Source organism: Microtus oregoni, unplaced genomic scaffold, assembly GCF_018167655.1.
Source record: "Microtus oregoni isolate MIOR12 unplaced genomic scaffold, Mior012 000042F_ref0000377, whole genome shotgun sequence".
Lineage (NCBI taxonomy): Eukaryota > Metazoa > Chordata > Mammalia > Rodentia > Cricetidae > Microtus > Microtus oregoni.
In genome coordinates, this window is record NW_024543209.1 from 10819880 (window position 1) to 10839197 (window position 19318).

Here is a 19318-nt window from a genome sequence, read left to right on the forward strand (position 1 = left end):
AAATGACCATGACAAAAATGTTAATTACTGTAACCAAATGACAAATCAATAAAACATCAAAAAATACAGGTGGCTAGATAAGACATGACTTTTCCGTGTCTACAGCCATGGAAACAATCAGGAAATAAATGGTTGAGGCTGGAGAGAAGGCTCAGTATGGAGTGTGTGTAGAGGACTCAACTTCAGTTCCCAGCACCAACATCAGGCAGCTTACAAGCAACTGTAACTGGAGCTCCAAGGAAGTGGATCCCCTCTCCTGGGCTCCAAAGAGCACTCATCTACTCAGGTGCACCGCATTCTCAACCTACACACATACACATAATTAAAAATAAAGTAAATCCTTTGAAAAAGAAAGAAATACTTTGTGTAGTCAATCCTAGTTGCTATGCAATGCCACCACACCATGGGGCTTTACCGCTCATAAATAAGTGTTGCTTCTTCCCAGAAATCTTCTAAGTCAGTGGACATTCATCACTTACATCACTTCAGGGCAAGAAAACAGGGCCATGAAAGCTTGTCAGAGATAAAGCTCCTGCCAGAACCTAGGTCTGCCCACTCCGCATCTCAAGGCAGTCTACCTTCCTCATATTCACTGTAGGAGATCCCAAAACCTCTTCAAGAATGCAGAAATCCCCCAGGGGAGCAGCTGAAGAGGAGCTAGAAGCCCATGAATAGGAAGGGTAGGACTAGGGTAGGAAGCTAAATAAGCGACTCTGCATGGTCCTATCCTGTACCGTGTCCATAGTACTCAGATGTACTTCAGTGTATGAACGAGCATCACATCTGGTCCAGGAGTACAGCACTCCTCAGTTATAGTAGGCCACATCATTGCATAGGAAGACTGAATGGAAAACATCATTATAGTACCTATGCCTTTACAGCTCCGAAAATATTTTCCCTGGAAGGATTTTATCTTTGATTTTTGGTTTGTGCATCTTTTCAGCCAAACAGAATCAATTTTGTTGACACATAATTACTAGGCCAGGGAAGATATAATATGTACATTCTGATTGGGTGCTAAAAATAGTGATTTTTATTTTTATTAAGAACTAAGTTACATGGAAATTTAAGACATACTAGATCTTACAAAATGAGAGCAGAATCCAACATCTAAAATCTTGGAACCAGAATCACAGCATAGTGGTGAGAGTAAAGAATGTCTACTTAACATGTGTAAAGCCTGGGAGAGGGATGCTCAACACCTTACCCAAATAATAAACATGTGCATCTAAATACATAAAATAAATAGGTAGTTTTTGCATTTTGACGTTATTTGTATTGCATGATGAAGAGACGATCCATCCTAAAGGCCTTTGAGAATGTCCACAGAGCATCCTTGTATAACACACATTGGACCTGCACCTGTTCATTATGGTTCCTACTTGGAAGTGAAATTTCCCTTCTTTTTCCTTCCTCCTTAGAAGCAACCCTGACAGGTTTCAGTGAAGAGAGAAGCAATATTTAGGAGCTATGGGATATGAGTTGTTTCCCTCTTAAGCATTTCAAAATGACATGGTCTTTGACTTGCCTTTACATACCCACTGTGTGTTCTTCCATCAAATATGGAAATCACAAGCCAATGCAAAGCAGTGCAGAAGGAAGGCAAAAAGAAACAATTTTACCCAGACATCTGTGGCTGCATCTGACCTGGTGAAGGATGTTAGGTATTGAATTAAACACGTGACACCAACTCAAATTGCTTCAACATTTCCTTAGGTCTAAAGAGCATCTACCTAAAGTTCAGACTTGGCCAATGCACATCATAGTTACACAGCCTGGAACCAGAGAGATAAAATGTGCACAGAGGATAGCGTGGTGAGGGTTTGATTTAGTTTCTGGATGGGGAGACCTTGGATGTTAAAAGACAGAGGACTGCTCTGAGCAATTCGTAGTGATCTCTCCACTTCCCCTTGGTTTCCCCCGTGCTACTGTTCACAGTACAAAAAGCTCAATTGTGAGAGAAACTCCTTCACCTCTGCCATCTCTCTTAACCCTCAGAGCAGTCTTGTGAGTCTTTCTGAAATCTTTTCGGCTGCAATGATTTTTAAAGCTGAAACACTGAGCCTCCAAAACTGACCTTCTAATATCCCAGTTAAAGATTTACCCTAAAATGTGAGAAGATGCATTAGGAAAATATGGAAAGAACGGGCATGAGGCTGGGTGAGTGCAGCCATAATCAAATTTCACAGGAATATGGCCATGTTATTCTCCCCACCTGGCCCGCCAAGCCCCAGGCAGACAGCACCTGATGCAGGGGTGTTTTCCTTGTCCCTTTCAAATGTGCTAGAACAGAGACATGTGTGAGCTGCAAACCCTTCCGGAGGACCACACAAACCATGCCTGCATGGATTCCAGTTCTTGCACAATGAGAATCGTTGCAGGTAGAAACTTCCTGAAAGCAGCTAGCTACTCCAGCAAGTCATGGGCAGGAGAGGCCTGGCTCTGACTGGGCACCTGAAGGATGTAGAACCAGCAGGAAGATGGCACAGGAGCATTTGACTGGAGCCCCAAAGGCAAACTGGCTTCCTGCAGTCATGGTACACAAAGTTGTCAAGGACAGTGAAGGAAACTGGGTGTGTGTGAGGATAAAAGAACACAGATGTTGACAAACTTTCAAGTGATAATAATGTAAATTTGGTTTTTAAGTGTATGATTTCCAGACAAAAATCTTTGTAGTACAAGCTATCTGCTATACCAGTCATACAAGGTACCTGCTTTACCAGTCTTGTGTGTGATAGACTGTCCAACAGCATCCCTCAGGAATTCCAGGAGCACCTTCCCATAATGCACCAATTGTGACGTTCAAGAATGTCTTCAGATGGTACCAAATATTCCTTGTGGGTACAAATCAACCTAATAAGGATGCATTGCTAGTCCCCTCTGTGCTCAGTTTTCCCTCCTATAGAATGGATGTAATACCTTCTTGCCTGCGTAGTAGGCCTTATTCTGTCTTGCTTTCCATCCTTTGCTGGAAAGACGGTGAGGGCTGCTTTACACTAGAGGGCCTGTGACTGTGTCAAGAGATGGACCCCTGGCTCTGGTTCTTCTGTTAACCATGTGAAGCAGGGAAAAAGACTTAACTCAAGGACATATGTCTTCCTCTCTCAAAGGCAGCGTCGTGTATTCAGATACCTGAAAATCCTACTGTTAGCAAGAACATCTTTTATATTCTTCTAAGGAAAATTTTTTTATTCTGCTTTATGTATCCAGTATGTTTGGTTGCCATTGTTTCCCTTCGATGAGACAGTGGGAAGGATAGGTGACCATCTGGAAGCTTGGAGTTGTTGGCCTTTCGCCAGGGAGTTCACAACCTGAACTCCTCTAACCCTGCTCTCTGAGAACGGGCCTGAGATGCTGTGATCTTACACAGATGGCATTTTATTTAGAATCACCTAAATGAGGAATGATGTATTTTACTAATATTGTATTATAGGTTCATTTAAGAGAGAAAAAGGGGGAAACCAGGAGACTAGACAAAGATATTTGTGCTAAGTCTTACTCCCTCCCTTTAACTGTTTGCCTCACTCCTAATGTAATAGAACCCTCAGAGAACTGCTGGGAGGTATACCAGGAAAAGTTAAGGGTGAATGGTGACATCTTAAAATGTGTTTCACTCTCCTAATGTTAAAAGTCTTCAGTTGCTGCCCTAGGTTGTAGTGAATCATCTGGGTGTGGGCTCTGAATCCCTAAAAGGACACAGGCTCAGAGACCGCAGGAGGCAAGGGCTCAGAGACCCCAGGAGGCAAGGGCTCAGAGACCCCAGGAGGCAAGGGCTCAGAGACCCCAGGAGGCAAGGGCTCTGAGACCCCAGGAGGCAAGGGCTCTGAGACCCCAGGAGGCATCAGTAATCACAGGCTATTGTCACAGTGGTCTCCTTGTTCCTGGACTGCTCTGTTCTTCCTATATATTTTTATTATTGGGGTGCTCAGAGCTCATACCCCAGGGGGCATGACAGATGGGCTCTGGCACTGTCTCTAGGGGAAGCTGCAGCAGCTGCAGAGGTCTCTCTTGCTGCAGATACCAGGCTGCTTAATCACTGTTCAAGTCCTGCATGCCCTGCCTACATGTACGTTTGCTTTGTCTATAGAGGATCTACACGAAAATCAGTCATGAGGTCTAGAAGGCTCTCCAGGGTCGTGGAGATGAGAAAGCAGAAGCCCTTAGAAGCGATGGCATTCATTCAAGGTCATGGGGGAAATAAGTGGCTGAGCTGGAACTAGACACTGTCCTCTTTCTCAAAACATATTGCTCCAGAGCATCTCTGCCAGCAGAGTGTTGCCAATAGCACAATCGCTGCATCAAATTGTGCGGCTGTCACCTAGAAAAGGACAAGTCCTGAAGAATCGGTGGATTTAAAAGGGGGAATAAGTGAGGAAAGGTGTCAAGATCTCAGCAGCCGGAGGCTCTGTGTCCCTGGGAAAGAGGTCACCAAGAGGATTAGATGCCAAATGTGCTGTGGTAGAAGATTGATAATAATGATAGTGACGGCAATGGTACTGGTGATCATGGTGATGATTGAGAGTGGTGATGGTGGTTATGGTGGTGGTAAGAGTGATAACCACGGTGAGGGTGGTACTATGATGGTGATATGATGCGATGATCACAAAAATGGTGACAGAAACACTGAGAGTGTGGTGAGCATACAGTAGAGGTAACCATGGTGGTGGGGATGGTGATGATGATGATGTCATAGTGATCGTGCTTCAGGTAACAGCAGCAATGATAATGAGGATGATTTGTAGAGGGTGGGAATGGTTGTGGTGAACCAAACATAGTTTCTACCCCCACAGAACTTATAATCTCATAGAAAAGACAGACAAATAGAAAAGTCCAATGTAACACAGAAAATTTCCTGATGGAAATAAGCTCGGACTGTGACGTTGTTGTTGTAACAACAAAACCTCTTGAATATAACTACACAGTTCTCTGGGCCTACACAGAACAAATAAGTGTTGAACTATTGGACCAAAGGGTGCAGGGAATATGTGACAATTATTGGATAATAACAAATAGCCAGGCCGTTATTCATAGAAAGTCTTTATCCATTGTGGATCTTATACAAATGGCTGGTTATCAAGTGCAGAGGAGAACAATGTAATGGGGGAGGGGCTCTGACATGTGCTCCTCTGGGGCCTGCTAACATTCTTCCCATGGGGTCTCAACATCTATAGCCCCTTGATCCCAGGATGCTATGTTTTGATTTGATTACAATAAAAATAAAGCTAACATTAATGGGAAATTTGGGAAGATGAAAAAGAAAAAATAAACATCAATAAAGTTACATATTTTGAATTCCAGTGTTTCTCACCTTTATCAACCTGGACTTCTCAGCCTCCCTTGGGGTATGCACATTTATTTTTAACCATAGTCTTTGCTGATATCGAGCCACGATGCCATCATTAATCCCCATTAATGCCTTGCTCTGACTATACCTTTAGGGAATTAACTCAAGATTGAACTTTTTCCACCAATCGATGGTCTATGTAGTCTTTAGTGCTACTTAAAAAAAAAAACAAAACTGAACTACAGCTAGTAAATCAAACTGACCATGCTGCAGGCAAGTCTCAGGTTCCTCGGACCTTTGAGACAACTGCATTGCTGCTTCTGCCTCCCAAGCCCCCGATCACAGTCAGAAAGTAACTGAAAACAGAGCTCTTCTTACTTGGTCCATCTTTCTCCCTGCTTTTTTCTCTAATTGTTAGGAGATTCTCCCATCTGTGGATGGAAAACATAGTCACATCATAACTACTTCTCTACGTTGCCAAGCAACTCCACAGGGGATGAGGTTTTGTTTTGTGTTTTCTTTCTTCATTTATTTCAGTTGTTTCCTTCCCCATCTTAAATGATGGAATAAACATCAATTATAAATATTCAATTACAGTTTAAGATTTCCTCAAATTAAGAAGTTCACACCTGAGTCATTCCAAATGAGCCCTAAGGTCAGAAATAAGTGTCCGAAATCTATTCTCTGGTCATACAACCAGCCACAGTATAGTCCCTAGCATTTTTAGATTTGAAATTTGGATATTTTAGGTTTAAAATTTTAGATTTGTACAAGGAAATACCCAAATTTCCCTTTGGTCCATAAAGCAGACGAAGGCCCCTTTGTTAGGGAGGGACTCCATCAGAGAAACCCTGCGGTCATTGTCCACCTTCCACCAACTGGGCTCTTTCACACCTTCTCATATGGGTCTTTTTTTTTTTTCACCAAAAAACATGATTAAGTGAGAATGAGTATTTTCCCCATTTTTATGCTCCACTTATATAATTACTGCCCAGTATTTCCAATGATTATGAAGGGAATTTCTAGCAGGTTATCTGCGCATGCACAGGGATATGAGTCCATGCCACCTCTGAGAAGTGGGGGAGAAATCTTTCACTGATGTGTTGTAAGAATTGGGTCCCAATAGCTCATTTGCAAATTCCCAGTCTCTTGGCATTGCAAGACAAAGACTCCTGAAAGGAACTGAGAACTGGGTGAGTTCTATGCCTTCAAAATGATCAGCTTTTATTTCTGTTGCTAGCATCTACCTCCATGATTCATGCCCATAAATATCAGGAAAGGCATTCCTCATTTGGAAATGGCTGGAAACTGCAGCTTGACTGATAATCCCTGAAACCCTACAGTAAGGGCACAGCCCAATCAGTAGGCATACCCATGAGACAACTTTTAGAGAATCTACTGATTGGCGCTCATGAAGAATGCTATGGCAGTCTAGCATGGTAAGAATCTGAAAATGAAAGATGAAGATTTTCCTAAACATGAAAGGCACCCGTGGATCCAGAATGACTATGGAAATTGGGTGACACAGGATTATCAGGACAAACCCATTCCCAACAAGACATACCATGGGTCTCTCTCATCAACAGAGACTGTCACTTCTGTTTACTGAAGATTTTTTGGACAACTGACAAATCAATCAGAAGCCAGAGAAAACAGTGGGAAAGTGGAAATGTTTCTCATTGAAATATCTGCCTAAAGCCAGGCAGTGGTGGTGCTAGCCTTTAATCGCAGCACCTGGGGAGGCAGAGGCAAGCGGATCTTTGTGAGTTCAAGACCAGCCTGGTCTACAAGAGCTAGTTCCAGGACAGGCTTCACAGCTACAAAGAAACCCTATCCTGAAGAAAAAAAAAAAAATCTGCCTAACCTCTTGTGAGAAAACATGTCTGTCTATTCTTTAAACAGCCAATGAGCAGCTGGACAAGATGAGGTATCAGGAAGTCAGGTGATGACCTTATCCAAGGTCACAGCTCTGGAAGCGAACCTCTGGCTGCCTGAGCCTACTGTTGCAAACAGGATGCTACACTGCCCCTGGATGCATCTGTGTCCTGTCCTCTGTCCCTAGCACATGATCTCCCTGGGCATAAAGATATAATTCTTGTCACCCTTTCCATCTGAGTGACTCCTTCCCCTTCAGGTGGGGGCGACGAGGGACAGTGAACTGTTCAGGCATCATTTTTTTTTTCTTGTGGTAAAAGCCAGCGATGTAATGAAGTTTCCATTTGTGGGCAAACAGCTTGGCTTCTCAATTATCAAGGTTACATTTCTTATGCCTGTTTGTCCCATATTTTTGGAGAAAAAGAGACATTTATTACAAGCTATTTCTCCAACGTGATAATCATAGTCAATCTAACTGTCTGCTTTCCCTGAATTGCTTCCTGGAATGAGTTTCAACACTGCATCTATTTTGTAATCACACAGGCTATTTCTGAAGCACGGGCTCTTGCTTTTCAGCACTCCCTCCAAGCTGTGCAGACGGAGCTGGTCTCATCTGGGATCAGCGTCTCTAGGACAGATGGCTACAATGCAGCACAGCCTAGGGGCCTCTTAGGACAGAGACTTAAAGCCCTCTCTGTTTCCATCTCATCTTCCCTCTCTCTGGCTTCTGCCTCTATCTTTTCCCCTCTCCCATCTACCCCTTTTCACTCAAGCATTTTTGATGATCTGTTCCATACCAGTGATTCTCAATCTGTGGGTCGTGACCCCTTTGGAGGGTATATATCAGATATACTGCATATCAGATATTCACGTTATGAATCATAACAGCAGCAAAATTACAGTTATGATGTACAATGAAGTAATTTTATGGTTGGGGGCAGCAACCACAACATGAGGTGCTGTGTTAAGAGATCATAACATTAGGGAGGTTGAGAACCGAGGTTCTATACCAACCAGCTCTATAGCACACAGTAAGGATACGGTGGTGGGAAAGACTAGGTGTTTCTCGCACTTGCCTTGTGTCTCTCCCATTGGCCTGCATCCTGAAGAATGCTGCTGTCCTTCCTTGCTGTGAGTTATACTCACCTCCTCTGGAAACTCACACGGATAGGTCATGAAGACTGAGACTGGCTTCATGCACTCCATAAATTGTTCTCAAGTCTTCACCTTTATGACATTTTATTGTCTTACATATTGCAACTTCTCGCTCTGCTTGCCTGTCGATGGGTATTTTAAATGATTCCCATTTGGGGCCACTACACAGCTACTATTAGCATTCTGAATAGCTCTTTTCTCTTTACATTTTTTTCTTGCTAGCATATATTGATTATATGTAATAATGAATTTTATGTGACATTTTTATACCTGTACATAATACAATTTGATCATATTTATTCCCCCCACTACCTTTTCTTATTCTCCCAACTTCCACTAATTCCTTTCCTCTTCCCAAGTAGCTCCCCTTCCAGGTCCACGAGTGTTACCAAGGTTGTTTACAGGAGTGTGGGTAGGAGTTTGTGTAGAGGAGCTTATGTGTTTTATCTGTGGTTATATGACAGGAGAGTAGAAGTTCCACTCCTCTACCTTCATTTGTGTATAAATCCTCAGAGAGATGTGGAATCCCATGAGGCCTCCCCACTCTATGACAGTTGTTGACAGGTCCTCTCTCATGGAGAGCTCACGCAGGCAATTGCAGCGGCGCTGAGTTCGTGAGTATCATAGCCACACCACACCTGAAAGTCATTTCCCACTGCTCCCTGCCTTCCACTGACTCTTCTTACACTTGCTGTGCATTCTTTCCTAAAGTTCTCTGGGCCTTGGGGACAAGAGAGATGTTCCCTTTGTGGCCGCACATTCAACATTCATTTTTTGTTGGCTATCCATTGCTGGTCATGGAGCCTGTCCTTTAGCATGGTATGTATACACAGTGAGACTCCATTGGAGAAAATTAATTTTTCCTTTGGCAGACATTATCAATTGGAGATGGCTTTTGGATTAGAGATGGACGGGCTTTTGATCAGGATTACAATAACCAGTTGTGAATTCCCTTTTATGGGGAAGTCATAAACTCCATTACTCCATAATAGTCCTGGTGTGGGCACCCATGGGCACGTCTTGCCTGTCTAATCGGTATCCTTGCTCACAGGGCCTACAATGGAGTGAGACATTAGCAACAGTTCTTTCTCTAAAACCTGTGTGGTACCTCCCATCTTTTGATGTGCATATTCTCATCTGTGGAGCAAATGTCTAAAACTAGTATGTCTGTGTTACAGGATACGTATGTGTTTGATTTTCCGAGGTACCCCTCCGTTAGCTGCACAAAAGAGTTGCATGTTTTACATTCCTCCAGAAATTTCTACCTTTTTTGCAGGCTCATCTGTTCCTGGTGACTCCAATCTTTTAAATCTTCCCAATCTAATGTGAACGTAGCTGTATCCAATTGTTGTTTTAATTTTATTTTCTCTGATGTACAGCTATGCTGAGCACTTTTTCATATACGTCAGGCCATTCATATACTTCTGTCAGTACAATGTCTTCCCAAGTCTATGCCATTTTCCTATTGGGTTATTAGTATGTTAACTAGGGAGAAGGAGTTGTTGTGTGTTGTATATTCTGAAACCATGCCTTTCTCAGATACATGTAAAGGCTCTTTCCTACCAGACTGTGCTCTGCTGTGTGTGTGTGTGTGTGTGTGTGTGTGTGTATGTGTGTGTGTATGTGTGTGTGTGTGTGTGTGTGTGTGTGAGAGAGAGAGAGAGAGAGAGAGAGAGAGAGAGAGAGAGAGAGAGAGAGGAGGCGGGGGAAAGATGGGTGGCAGAAAGCGAGTACCATAGTCATGTAAGGAGGTCAGTTTTCTCCTGTAGCTGTTATGTGGGTCCCAGGGATTAAACTCAGGTCACTAAGCTCTCTAGTGGCTTCATTACACTCATTTCTAAGAACATTTAATGTATTTGTATTAGGTTTTGTGGTACTGAGGATCATATTAGGGCTTATAAATGTTGCGTGAGTGCCCTACCACTGAGCCACATCACCATCCTTAAACTGTTTTTTAGAAAATTATATCTAGGACATGTGATTTTTATAGGACATATAGAAATTACCCAATGCTTCTTTTCAAATACTTGCAACTTGGGCTTTCACTTGTTGATCTGTTACCATCTTGAGTTTTTGCTGTGTGGTGTGAGGTGGGGTTAAAGGGTTTTTTATTCTCTGAAAATGTATCTATTTTTGCCAACACCATTTGTTGAAGCCATGATTAGAAACGCCATCCTTTGTTGCAGCATTTCCTTTGCCTCTCTCAGGCTCTCAGGCCGATGCGGTGGCTCGGCTAGAAATGAAATGCCAGACGAGTGCGGAGCAACTGCAGACTCTGCTCTTTCCTTACTCCAGGGCAGCAGGGTCTGCTACCGTGTTACTGTAGCAAGCCATCGGATCAAAAGGCCTTCATATTGATCTCCGTCAGTATAGGTTTGGCCCTTCTTGATCCTTTGTCTTCTGCATAGTGCTAGAAATCTGTGTACTTCAAAAAGTCATTGGCATTCTAAATAGCCCACTGTCTTGGTATAGAAGGAAAACATTAAACCTTTATGAGTAATGTCGCATCTATATATCCATCCATCCTGGTATGGAAAGAAAATGTTAAACCTTTGTGAGTAATGTCACATCTAGCCATCCATCCATCCATCCATCCATCCATCCATCCATCAATCCGAACTCCCTTAGTGCCACTACTGATGAATGGAAACAAGAAAAAAACCTAACAAACAAAATGGAAGGACATGACTGGTCCTAGGTGTGGTGGAGGAGGAGAAGGTAGATGTGAGGGAGAGCATAGTTAGAGGCAGGGACCTCTGGGGAGTCCAGAGTGACATGGCGACTTCTTTCAAACACAGGAAATCTGGAAATGGGAGCAACGGTGATCAACCCAATAATACCACACCATGTGTGAACAGGAGAGCAGTGTAATGCTCAGGGCACCGTGTGAGCAGAGCAGGAACATCACAGTGACAGGGAAATTAACATCTGCTCACACTTCGTGGCCATTTTCAGTCTTTTGGATGGCACAGAAAGCAAGCTTACTGTTTACTCTAGAGTGAAGGTCTGTCCAGTGTGATGCTAAAGAACAAGACAGAGCTTTCTCCATCAGCGTCTGTGCTCCATCAGAAGCAAGCGTGGCCAGTTCTGCAACTGTCCCAGTCACACGGGCTTCCTACACAAGAGGCCTGTGTTTCTTGTACATGTCCCGTGCTTACGTGATTTTCCCGGGAAGAGAAACTGATCAAAGAAACCATCCCGCCGGGTCTAGCTTGTAAATCTGTGAGGTCTATTGTGGTCCATTGTGGTTTCTTACGGGAGGATGCGTGACTAAAAATGACTGCTTCAGAAAACCCATCGCAGCGTGGCTGAGGACTCCTGAAAGCTTCCCGGCAGCCCAAGCCGACATCTTTGAGGGGGAGGCCTTGTGAGTCTTGTAAACTTTTTGAGCTGCTGAGCCTTGAATGTTCCCTTAGTTCCCGAATCTTGGGAGCTGTCCTTCCTTTAAGGGGAATGACTCATGCAGAGGAACTAGCTACAGAAGACCCAAACTGCACAGCCCTCTGGTAGTCTACTTCCTGGGCGGATGAGTCTCCCTTCCCGCCTCACAAAGCATTGCTTCTGCTCCCTCCGCAGCTGAACAAACCTAGTTTAACTACTCCCTTGGACCTAAGTCATGAATTTGGGGTAATAGCCCCACTAGGCACCTTTCCTGATATATGATAAGAGCTTTAATCATCCTTTCCTTTTCAGTAAATAATTCAGAAAATATACTTATTAAAATTAAGAAGAAATTTGTAACCAGATTTTTGTTGTAGAAGTAAAAAGAGTCAGTTTATACACATTCCTATTTCCAATGGCTATTAGAAAAGTACTCTCTTCAGTTAAAAAGAAAGCCAAGATCTTGAGTTCTCAGTAGTCCTCATTGTCCACTATGTTCAGCAAGTCCGGTTTTATCCCATGCTTTTTCAGACCCAGGCCAGCTGGCCTTGGTGAGTTCCCAATAGAACATCCCCATTGTCTCAGTGTGTGGGTGCACCCCTTGCAGTCCTGAGTTCCTTGCTCGTGCTCTCTCTCCTTCTGCTTCTGATTTGGACCTTGAGATTTCTGTTCGGTGCTCCAATGTGGGTCTCTGTCTCTGTCTCCTTTCATCGCCTGACGAGAACTCAAGATCAATGGCAATGGGTTTTTGATCCTACTGCACATACTGGCTTTGTGGGAGCCTAGGCAGTTTGGATGCTCACCTTACTAGACCTGGATGGAGGTGGGTGGTCCTTGGACTTCCCACAGGGCAGGGAACCCTGATTGCTCTTTGGGCTGACAAGGGAGGGGGACTTGATTGGGGGAGGGGGAGGGAAATGGGAGGCGGTGGGGGGAAAGAGACAGAAATCTTTAATAAATAAATAAATTTTAAAAAAAAGAAAACCAAGAAAAGGCAGAAATAAAAGCAAAAAAAACATTCCACTTCTCTCAATAAGGAATTCAAGCAATATGTAAAAAATGAAAAAATAAAGTTAAAACATTATTGCCGTATTTTTCTCCATTTTGACTGGGTATCATTCTCTTGTGTCCATATGCTGTGTGTTCCTTACCCAGCCCCCTATCAGTTACAATGATATCTCTTTGACATCTTGGTTGATGCCAATGCTTTCAGATCCATACCAGGAAGTAGATTAATGTCCCATGTAGTCATTCCTTCAGACACTCCCATCCTGCCCTCTGCAATGTCTGTGCTAACTCACGTCCTCACCAACACTGTAGGAAGGTGTTCCCTGACAACCTTCAGCGAAGAGTCTCTTCTTCTTCAACAGATGCTCATCCTGTCCACCATATGTCTCCTCAGGCTTGTGACTCTTCTAACCTCTGTGAGCCTTCCTGAACCCCTAAGGGCCTTTCCCCATATGATACCCTGTTGTTTTACCTGCCTTTGTTGAACCTATTTTTTTTTTTTTGTCTTGGAAATTTCCTTTGCAACTTTGACAAAGCATTAGCTAACTGTGCTTGTTTGGGTCTATTTTTGCCTTCTTTACTGTGTCCCCATTTGTTTGTATTTATACCAAGTGGCATCATGCTATTTAAAGAATTGTGTTTAATTATACTCCCATCCCACTTAATTGTATTAAATCTACTTTTAACAGAGGAAATGCATTGAATTGTACAGAAAAAAAATTTAAAGTTTAAACAAATGTTTCTTCATAAGAGATATAATTTCCTAACAGATCCTTCCGAAATTAGTTCAAATTATAAAACCAATTAAACATAAAGTAATAATGTACTTCTAAATTATATTTTAATTACCATGGTGTCAATTAACGATGAGAGACCAACACACTAAATCACAATAATTTTCTTTCTTTTTCTCCTTCAACACTCAAATCTCATTTTTCTTACAGTGATTATTGGTCTTGCATTTACAGGCTTTTAAACTCATTCTGTACTGTAGTTTGGAAGATGCTTAAGTGTACTTTTCATGGAGTTTATTTTGTTTTGTTGTCTGAGATTCCTCCTGACTGGAATTTTATGCTGCCTGCCCCTATTCTTGTAAAACTTGGCAGTGCCTAATGTCATTAAGACACCTTTCTCCCGGAACTATGTGAATATTGATTAACAATATTTTGTCGCTGAATGATACTGTGGAGAAATCTTAAGACAGCCCAGTTCTCTCAATTTTTGCTTATTTGCACTATTTGTCTAGATGACCAGGCAATTTTTTTCTTCATTGGAAATTTAAATTGATTATGAGTTCTAGGTAAGGGACCTGATGTCAAACTACAGATCAAAGATGACTCTCTAGATTATGGTCATGCCTTTGGTTTCATTTTGAGGGGTCTCTACTTTAAGGACACTAATTACCTTTGTTCTATATCATCAGAGTCCCTGAGAGCTCTTAGCTTTCCTCTAGCAACTTCTTCTGTATTTCCATTAGCATTTTCTATGCTATCTTTTTTCTCTTTGTCGTCATCTGTTTACTTTTAACACTCTCTACTCTGTATTTTGAAGTTAATGATGTATTATTATTTCAGAAATCATATTATTTGGCCATCCACTTGTCCCTCAAGTTAATCATCGCCTTATAGGTTGTGAGAAAAGGCTTCATGCTCCTTAGTTTTCTTTTATATATGATACTCTCTCTTCTTTCCTCTCTTCCTGCCAACTAGGTCTCCTGTTCTTCTGTCTTCGTGCTTTATTTGTACACAGTTCTCTTTTGGTATTTTATTTGCTCTGATTGATGAAATCTGACTCTTCTCCACCTAAGATAGAGTTTGTTTCTCCTCAGACTTAAAGTTCTGGGGCAGTGTAGTTCATCGTCTGCTAGGAAATGCACGGGAGACTGGAGCAGGGAAGGGCAATGCGCTGAGGAGATGGATCATCTTCTCCTTCTTTTAAGGTTCCATTAGCTTTCTCATGCAGAAGTTAAAGGTATAGAGCTCATTCCTGTGAGGAGACACTCCTGGGTTTTCTAATATTTCCATATTATCATCACAGAATATCTGTCTCTTTTGATATGTGACCCTTTCCCACACATTCTTTTCCACAGAAATTGTTTCCATTTCTTTGGTCAGAATATAGATATAGAATAGCATTATAGTTTCAGATTTTAAAATAAAGATGAAAAATTGCAGAGTTGTGTTACTTCAGCAGTGTGGCTACTGAAGAACCGGTGAGTAGATTGGAATCTGGGACCTGCTGCTTCCCTGGGCCACTCACTGTCCTCATCGGCTCTGGTCACTGGGTGTTAGAGTTTCTTGCATTATCTTGTAACATTGATGCCGCTGGTAATAACTTTGGGGGGAGGTCTACTTTCTCATTTCTCCAATTCTGTAGACATGATGAGATGGAAATTTAACTTTTATTAATTTATTTTTAATTATTGTATGTGTATAGTGTTTTACATGCATGTATGCCTGTGTACCATGTGGATACAGGGCCCACAGAAACTAGAAGAGAGCGTCGGATTTCCTGAAGCTGGATTTACAGATGGTTGTGAGCCAACAAATGGGTGCTGGGAATTGAACCTTAGGTCCTCTGGAAGAGCAGTCAGTACTCTTAATCTCTGAGCCATCTCTCCAACCCCTAGAATGGAAATTTAAGGCAGCCATATTAACATTAATGACTACTTCTAGTTTGTAGGTCCAGGTTTGAATTGTGTGCTAGACCACCAATGACTCAAAGCCATGACATTGGATTCTGCCCCGACTAACCTTGAGTTCACAATAGGTTGCTACAACAACCAACGCTAGAAAGTAAAAATCCCAGCATGCCCTTGAATTTTGTCGTCTAGAAGGGACCATTTTACTTTAACCCCTTTTATCTGCCACTGAAGACGTATCTCTCTCAGTGTCTGAGCTCCTTAGAAATCAATGTTCTAATTAGAACACAGTAGCTAATCTGGCCAAATGCTAATAAGTGAGAATTGTGATTTATCTAGCAACAAAGGCAGCATTCCGCATTAACAATTAAATGGTCTGTAGGGAAGAGGGCTATTTATTTCTTACTCTTCTCCCCAGCTGATTGGGTTCAGTTTGTGCTATTAGTAGCCTTCTATTTAATGGCTATCTATCTGAAAATCAGACATCAGAAACACAGTTTTGGGACTTTTGCCTTTGGGATCCATAAACTCTATTTGACTTTTCAATGACAACATGCTCCCCCCACACACAGAGAGAGAGAGAGGCCAGACACTCCCATGTTCCATCATAGTAGTCAGGGATTTTTCTGAAAATCTAATCTACATGCAAGGACAATACTGCTCCAGAATAGGGCCAGAAGAGTGGGCTGAAGTTGAAGCTTGCATCAAAGGCTTGAGCTTGCTGGCAGAGATCTTTAAGAAACTTGGGAACTTTTCATTCTTTCTACATTCAACACATTAACTAAGTACTGCCTAAAAGCCTTCAGTCTCGCCTGCCTAGACACCAAGTCAAGGAGGGAAATTGCATTCCACTCAATATTGACTACTTACATGAGACTTTTCAAGCCAACTCCAATGGCATCTCCTCTGCCAAACCCCAAACAATCCAACTGCCCTCCAACCCAGCTGATTCTCCTCTTCTTTGAGCTCTACCTCTAAGTGTTTCTCTCTTCCTCGCATCAGAATTTGCTTTCACCTGATTGGCCCCTTTTTCTCCTGAGGAAAAAGGCTTAAGCATAGTCAATGTACAGAGCCTATGTGGTTGTTGGGTATGGACCTGATGATTGAACAGTTTTGGAGCGCCAGTTCTTTATTCAGACCTTTATTTAGAAACACATTCTCACAGTCTGAATCTCTGTTTTCAAAGAACTCTTGAAACATTTCAGAATAAGAGTCCTTTTCAGTCAAGCACAGCAGGGTAAATAGAGAAGTCCAGCAGGTTGCAAGGCTGGGGGGCAGCAGGCCTGTGAAGCAGTCAATACGTAAAGACTTGCCTCACGTTCATCTTTCTTCTACAGCTTCCATAATCTAATTGCTCGGCTTCCATGTTAATTAATGGCTTTTCGCTATCATCAGGACCAACACTTCTTGAACTAACGTGCTTGTAAATGGCCTGTGGATTGTGCTTTCGAATGCAGATTCCTTCCCTGTAGGCCCAGGAGGAGTGTGATAGCATGCCTCTCTGATGAGCTCAGAGGATGTTATCACTGCTGATCCCCAAACCACGCTCGGGAGTATTCAGATTCCCTGTCATGCCAGTTACGAGGCAGCACCCACTTGGAAAAGAACTCCCTCTGTTCCTCACCTAGATTCTGGTTACAGTTAAACTGAAGAAAGCTCCATCCAAGGAGGTAGATTCAGCAGTGTCCAAAAAAAATTGTTTTTTGCTACTTTCCACTCTTTGTTTCATTGTCTAGACACCACCTGTCTTTGCCCCTGCACATTAGGGATACTAGATGTTTCCACTCTAAGTGTGTATCAAGGTTCTCCCAAATATTATAGATTGCCACTTTCTACTTAAGTCTCTACCATATTAAAATCATAATATCTCAGACCCAGTAGGTAAAGAGAAATACCTTTTAATATAACCATAAAACTAGGCTGAGATGTAGTTCAATGGTAAAGTACTTGCCTAGTTAAGGCCCTGGCTTAATCTCCAGCTCACATGTGCATATATATTTACATACATACATATATATATATATATATATATATGTGTGTGTGTGTGTGTGTGTGTGTGTGTGTGTGTTTGGTATGCATATATATGCATATATATGTACATTAATCATTTTTTTTTTGGTTTTTTGAGACAGGGTTTCTCTGTGGTTTTGGAGCCTGTCCTGGAACTAGCTCTTGTAGACCAGGCTGGCCCCGAACTCACAGAGATCCGCCTGCCTCTGCCTCCCGAGTGCTGGGATTAAAGGCGTGTGCCACCACCGCCCGGCTTACATTAATCATTTTAAACAATGATTAAAGACTATTTTTATTTTATTTATTGTGTGGGTATGTGTGGCATGTTATGTGCTGTATGCACACATGTTGAGGGCACACATGTCCATGTAGAGCACAGAGGAGGATATCAGGTGTCCTGCTGTATTATTCTCCTCCTTACACCATTGAGATAAGATCTCTAAGAGCTGCAATCCTCCTGACTGCTTCTCACGATACTGGCCATTTCCAACTTTTAACACAGATGATAAGAATTTGAAAACAAGTCCTTACACTTATTCAGCAAGTACTCTTATCTACTGAGTCATCTCTCTAACCTGAAGAGTATTTCGTTAGTTAAATTAAAAAAAAAATGATGTACAGTACCTGTGAGAATCTACTTTCCTACTGACTTTTAATGGTGCCTTTGGCAACAGGTATTATCTTTGTTTCCAGTTCATAGCCCTACTACCTACCATGGAAGTCAAAGCCCACTGGATCACTGATTTCCTATTTGTTGGTCAAACCCACCTTTTACCAATACAAGATCCCATCCTAGCCTTTCCTTCCCCATATTATTCTAGGCCAAACCAAGTACTCAATGTGGATCTTTTTCAAATCAAGTCTAGAAGACTCTTCTAACTCACCGTTCAACTACACTTGATAACACAGCTCAGGAGAGTCTTAGTCATCAGATCTTCCCTTTGCACACTTTGGTCTTCCATCATTGCCCTTGGTGGTAAGATGATAAACTGACCGGGAATGGGAAGTGTTTTCACCATGCAGGATACACTGAAGACACTGGGAACCTCAGTTTGCTCCATGCCAGTCTAGGGAGGAGGTGATCTTCTAAATGACCTTTCTTCTTTTTCACCTCTTATGGCCTCATTCAGGTAAATGCCAAGGATGATGAAGGTGTCCTAGTTGGATCGTGGGACAATGTCTATGCCTATGGCATCCCTCCATCGGCCTGGACAGGAAGTGTTGACATTCTACTAGAATATAAGAGCTCTGAAACACCCGTCCGATATGGCCAGTGCTGGGTTTTTGCTGGTGTCTTTAACACATGTAAGTATCCGATACAGTAATGATTTTTAACACAAAAGAAATTTTACTTCAAGTCATTTTATCTATAACCTGGCAAGGAGACTTAAAAGCTCCCATTGGCTCTATAGAATTTATGGGTGACTATTCTGGGATATAGTCAATGCATAATTAAATTGTGCCGGGCCAAATATGCTCACAGTCTCTCAGACTGCAGAATCTTTATGGGAAGAATGATAGACTGTCTCCTGCATGATCCATCACTCGACGCCCAGAGCAGTGGAGGGTTGAAGGGGCTACGGAAGGAAACGGGGAAATCATGAGCCATTTCAAACATGTCTTTTAAAGATTAAAGGAAAACTAAGATAACAAATAATAAGGAAAGATATGTTCTGATTTTTTCTTGAAACAGTCTATAAATACACTTATTTGTTAATTGATGAGGTGTTTAGTACATACATAGAAGCTTGTCCTAGATTTGAAAGGGACAGTGAGACCACTTCATCTTCCCCTTCGCCTGTCAGTCTCAGGGAGGCAGACCAGGTAAGGATCAGTTCTCACTGAGCACCTTGACCTCCCCAGCTACCCTTCTGGCGTGAAGTCCATCCAACATCCAACCTGCAGAGCAAAACAGATGAGGACAGGCAATTCTCTTGAGTGTTCTGCTTCATTTTACCAAAGAG

The 19318-nt window shown here is 42.3% G+C and overlaps 1 protein-coding gene across 1 annotated transcript in view; it reads left to right on the forward strand.

Annotated features, from left to right (window-relative positions):
• The window catches only part of F13a1 (coagulation factor XIII A chain), a 155984-nt gene that overhangs the window by 64280 nt on the left and 72386 nt on the right, over nucleotides 1–19318 (forward strand). Inside the window, exon 7 of the mRNA XM_041632770.1 lies at nucleotides 18485–18659. Within this exon, the coding sequence (XP_041488704.1) occupies nucleotides 18485–18659 (175 nt within the window). The remainder of the gene's footprint in view (nucleotides 1–18484; nucleotides 18660–19318) is intronic.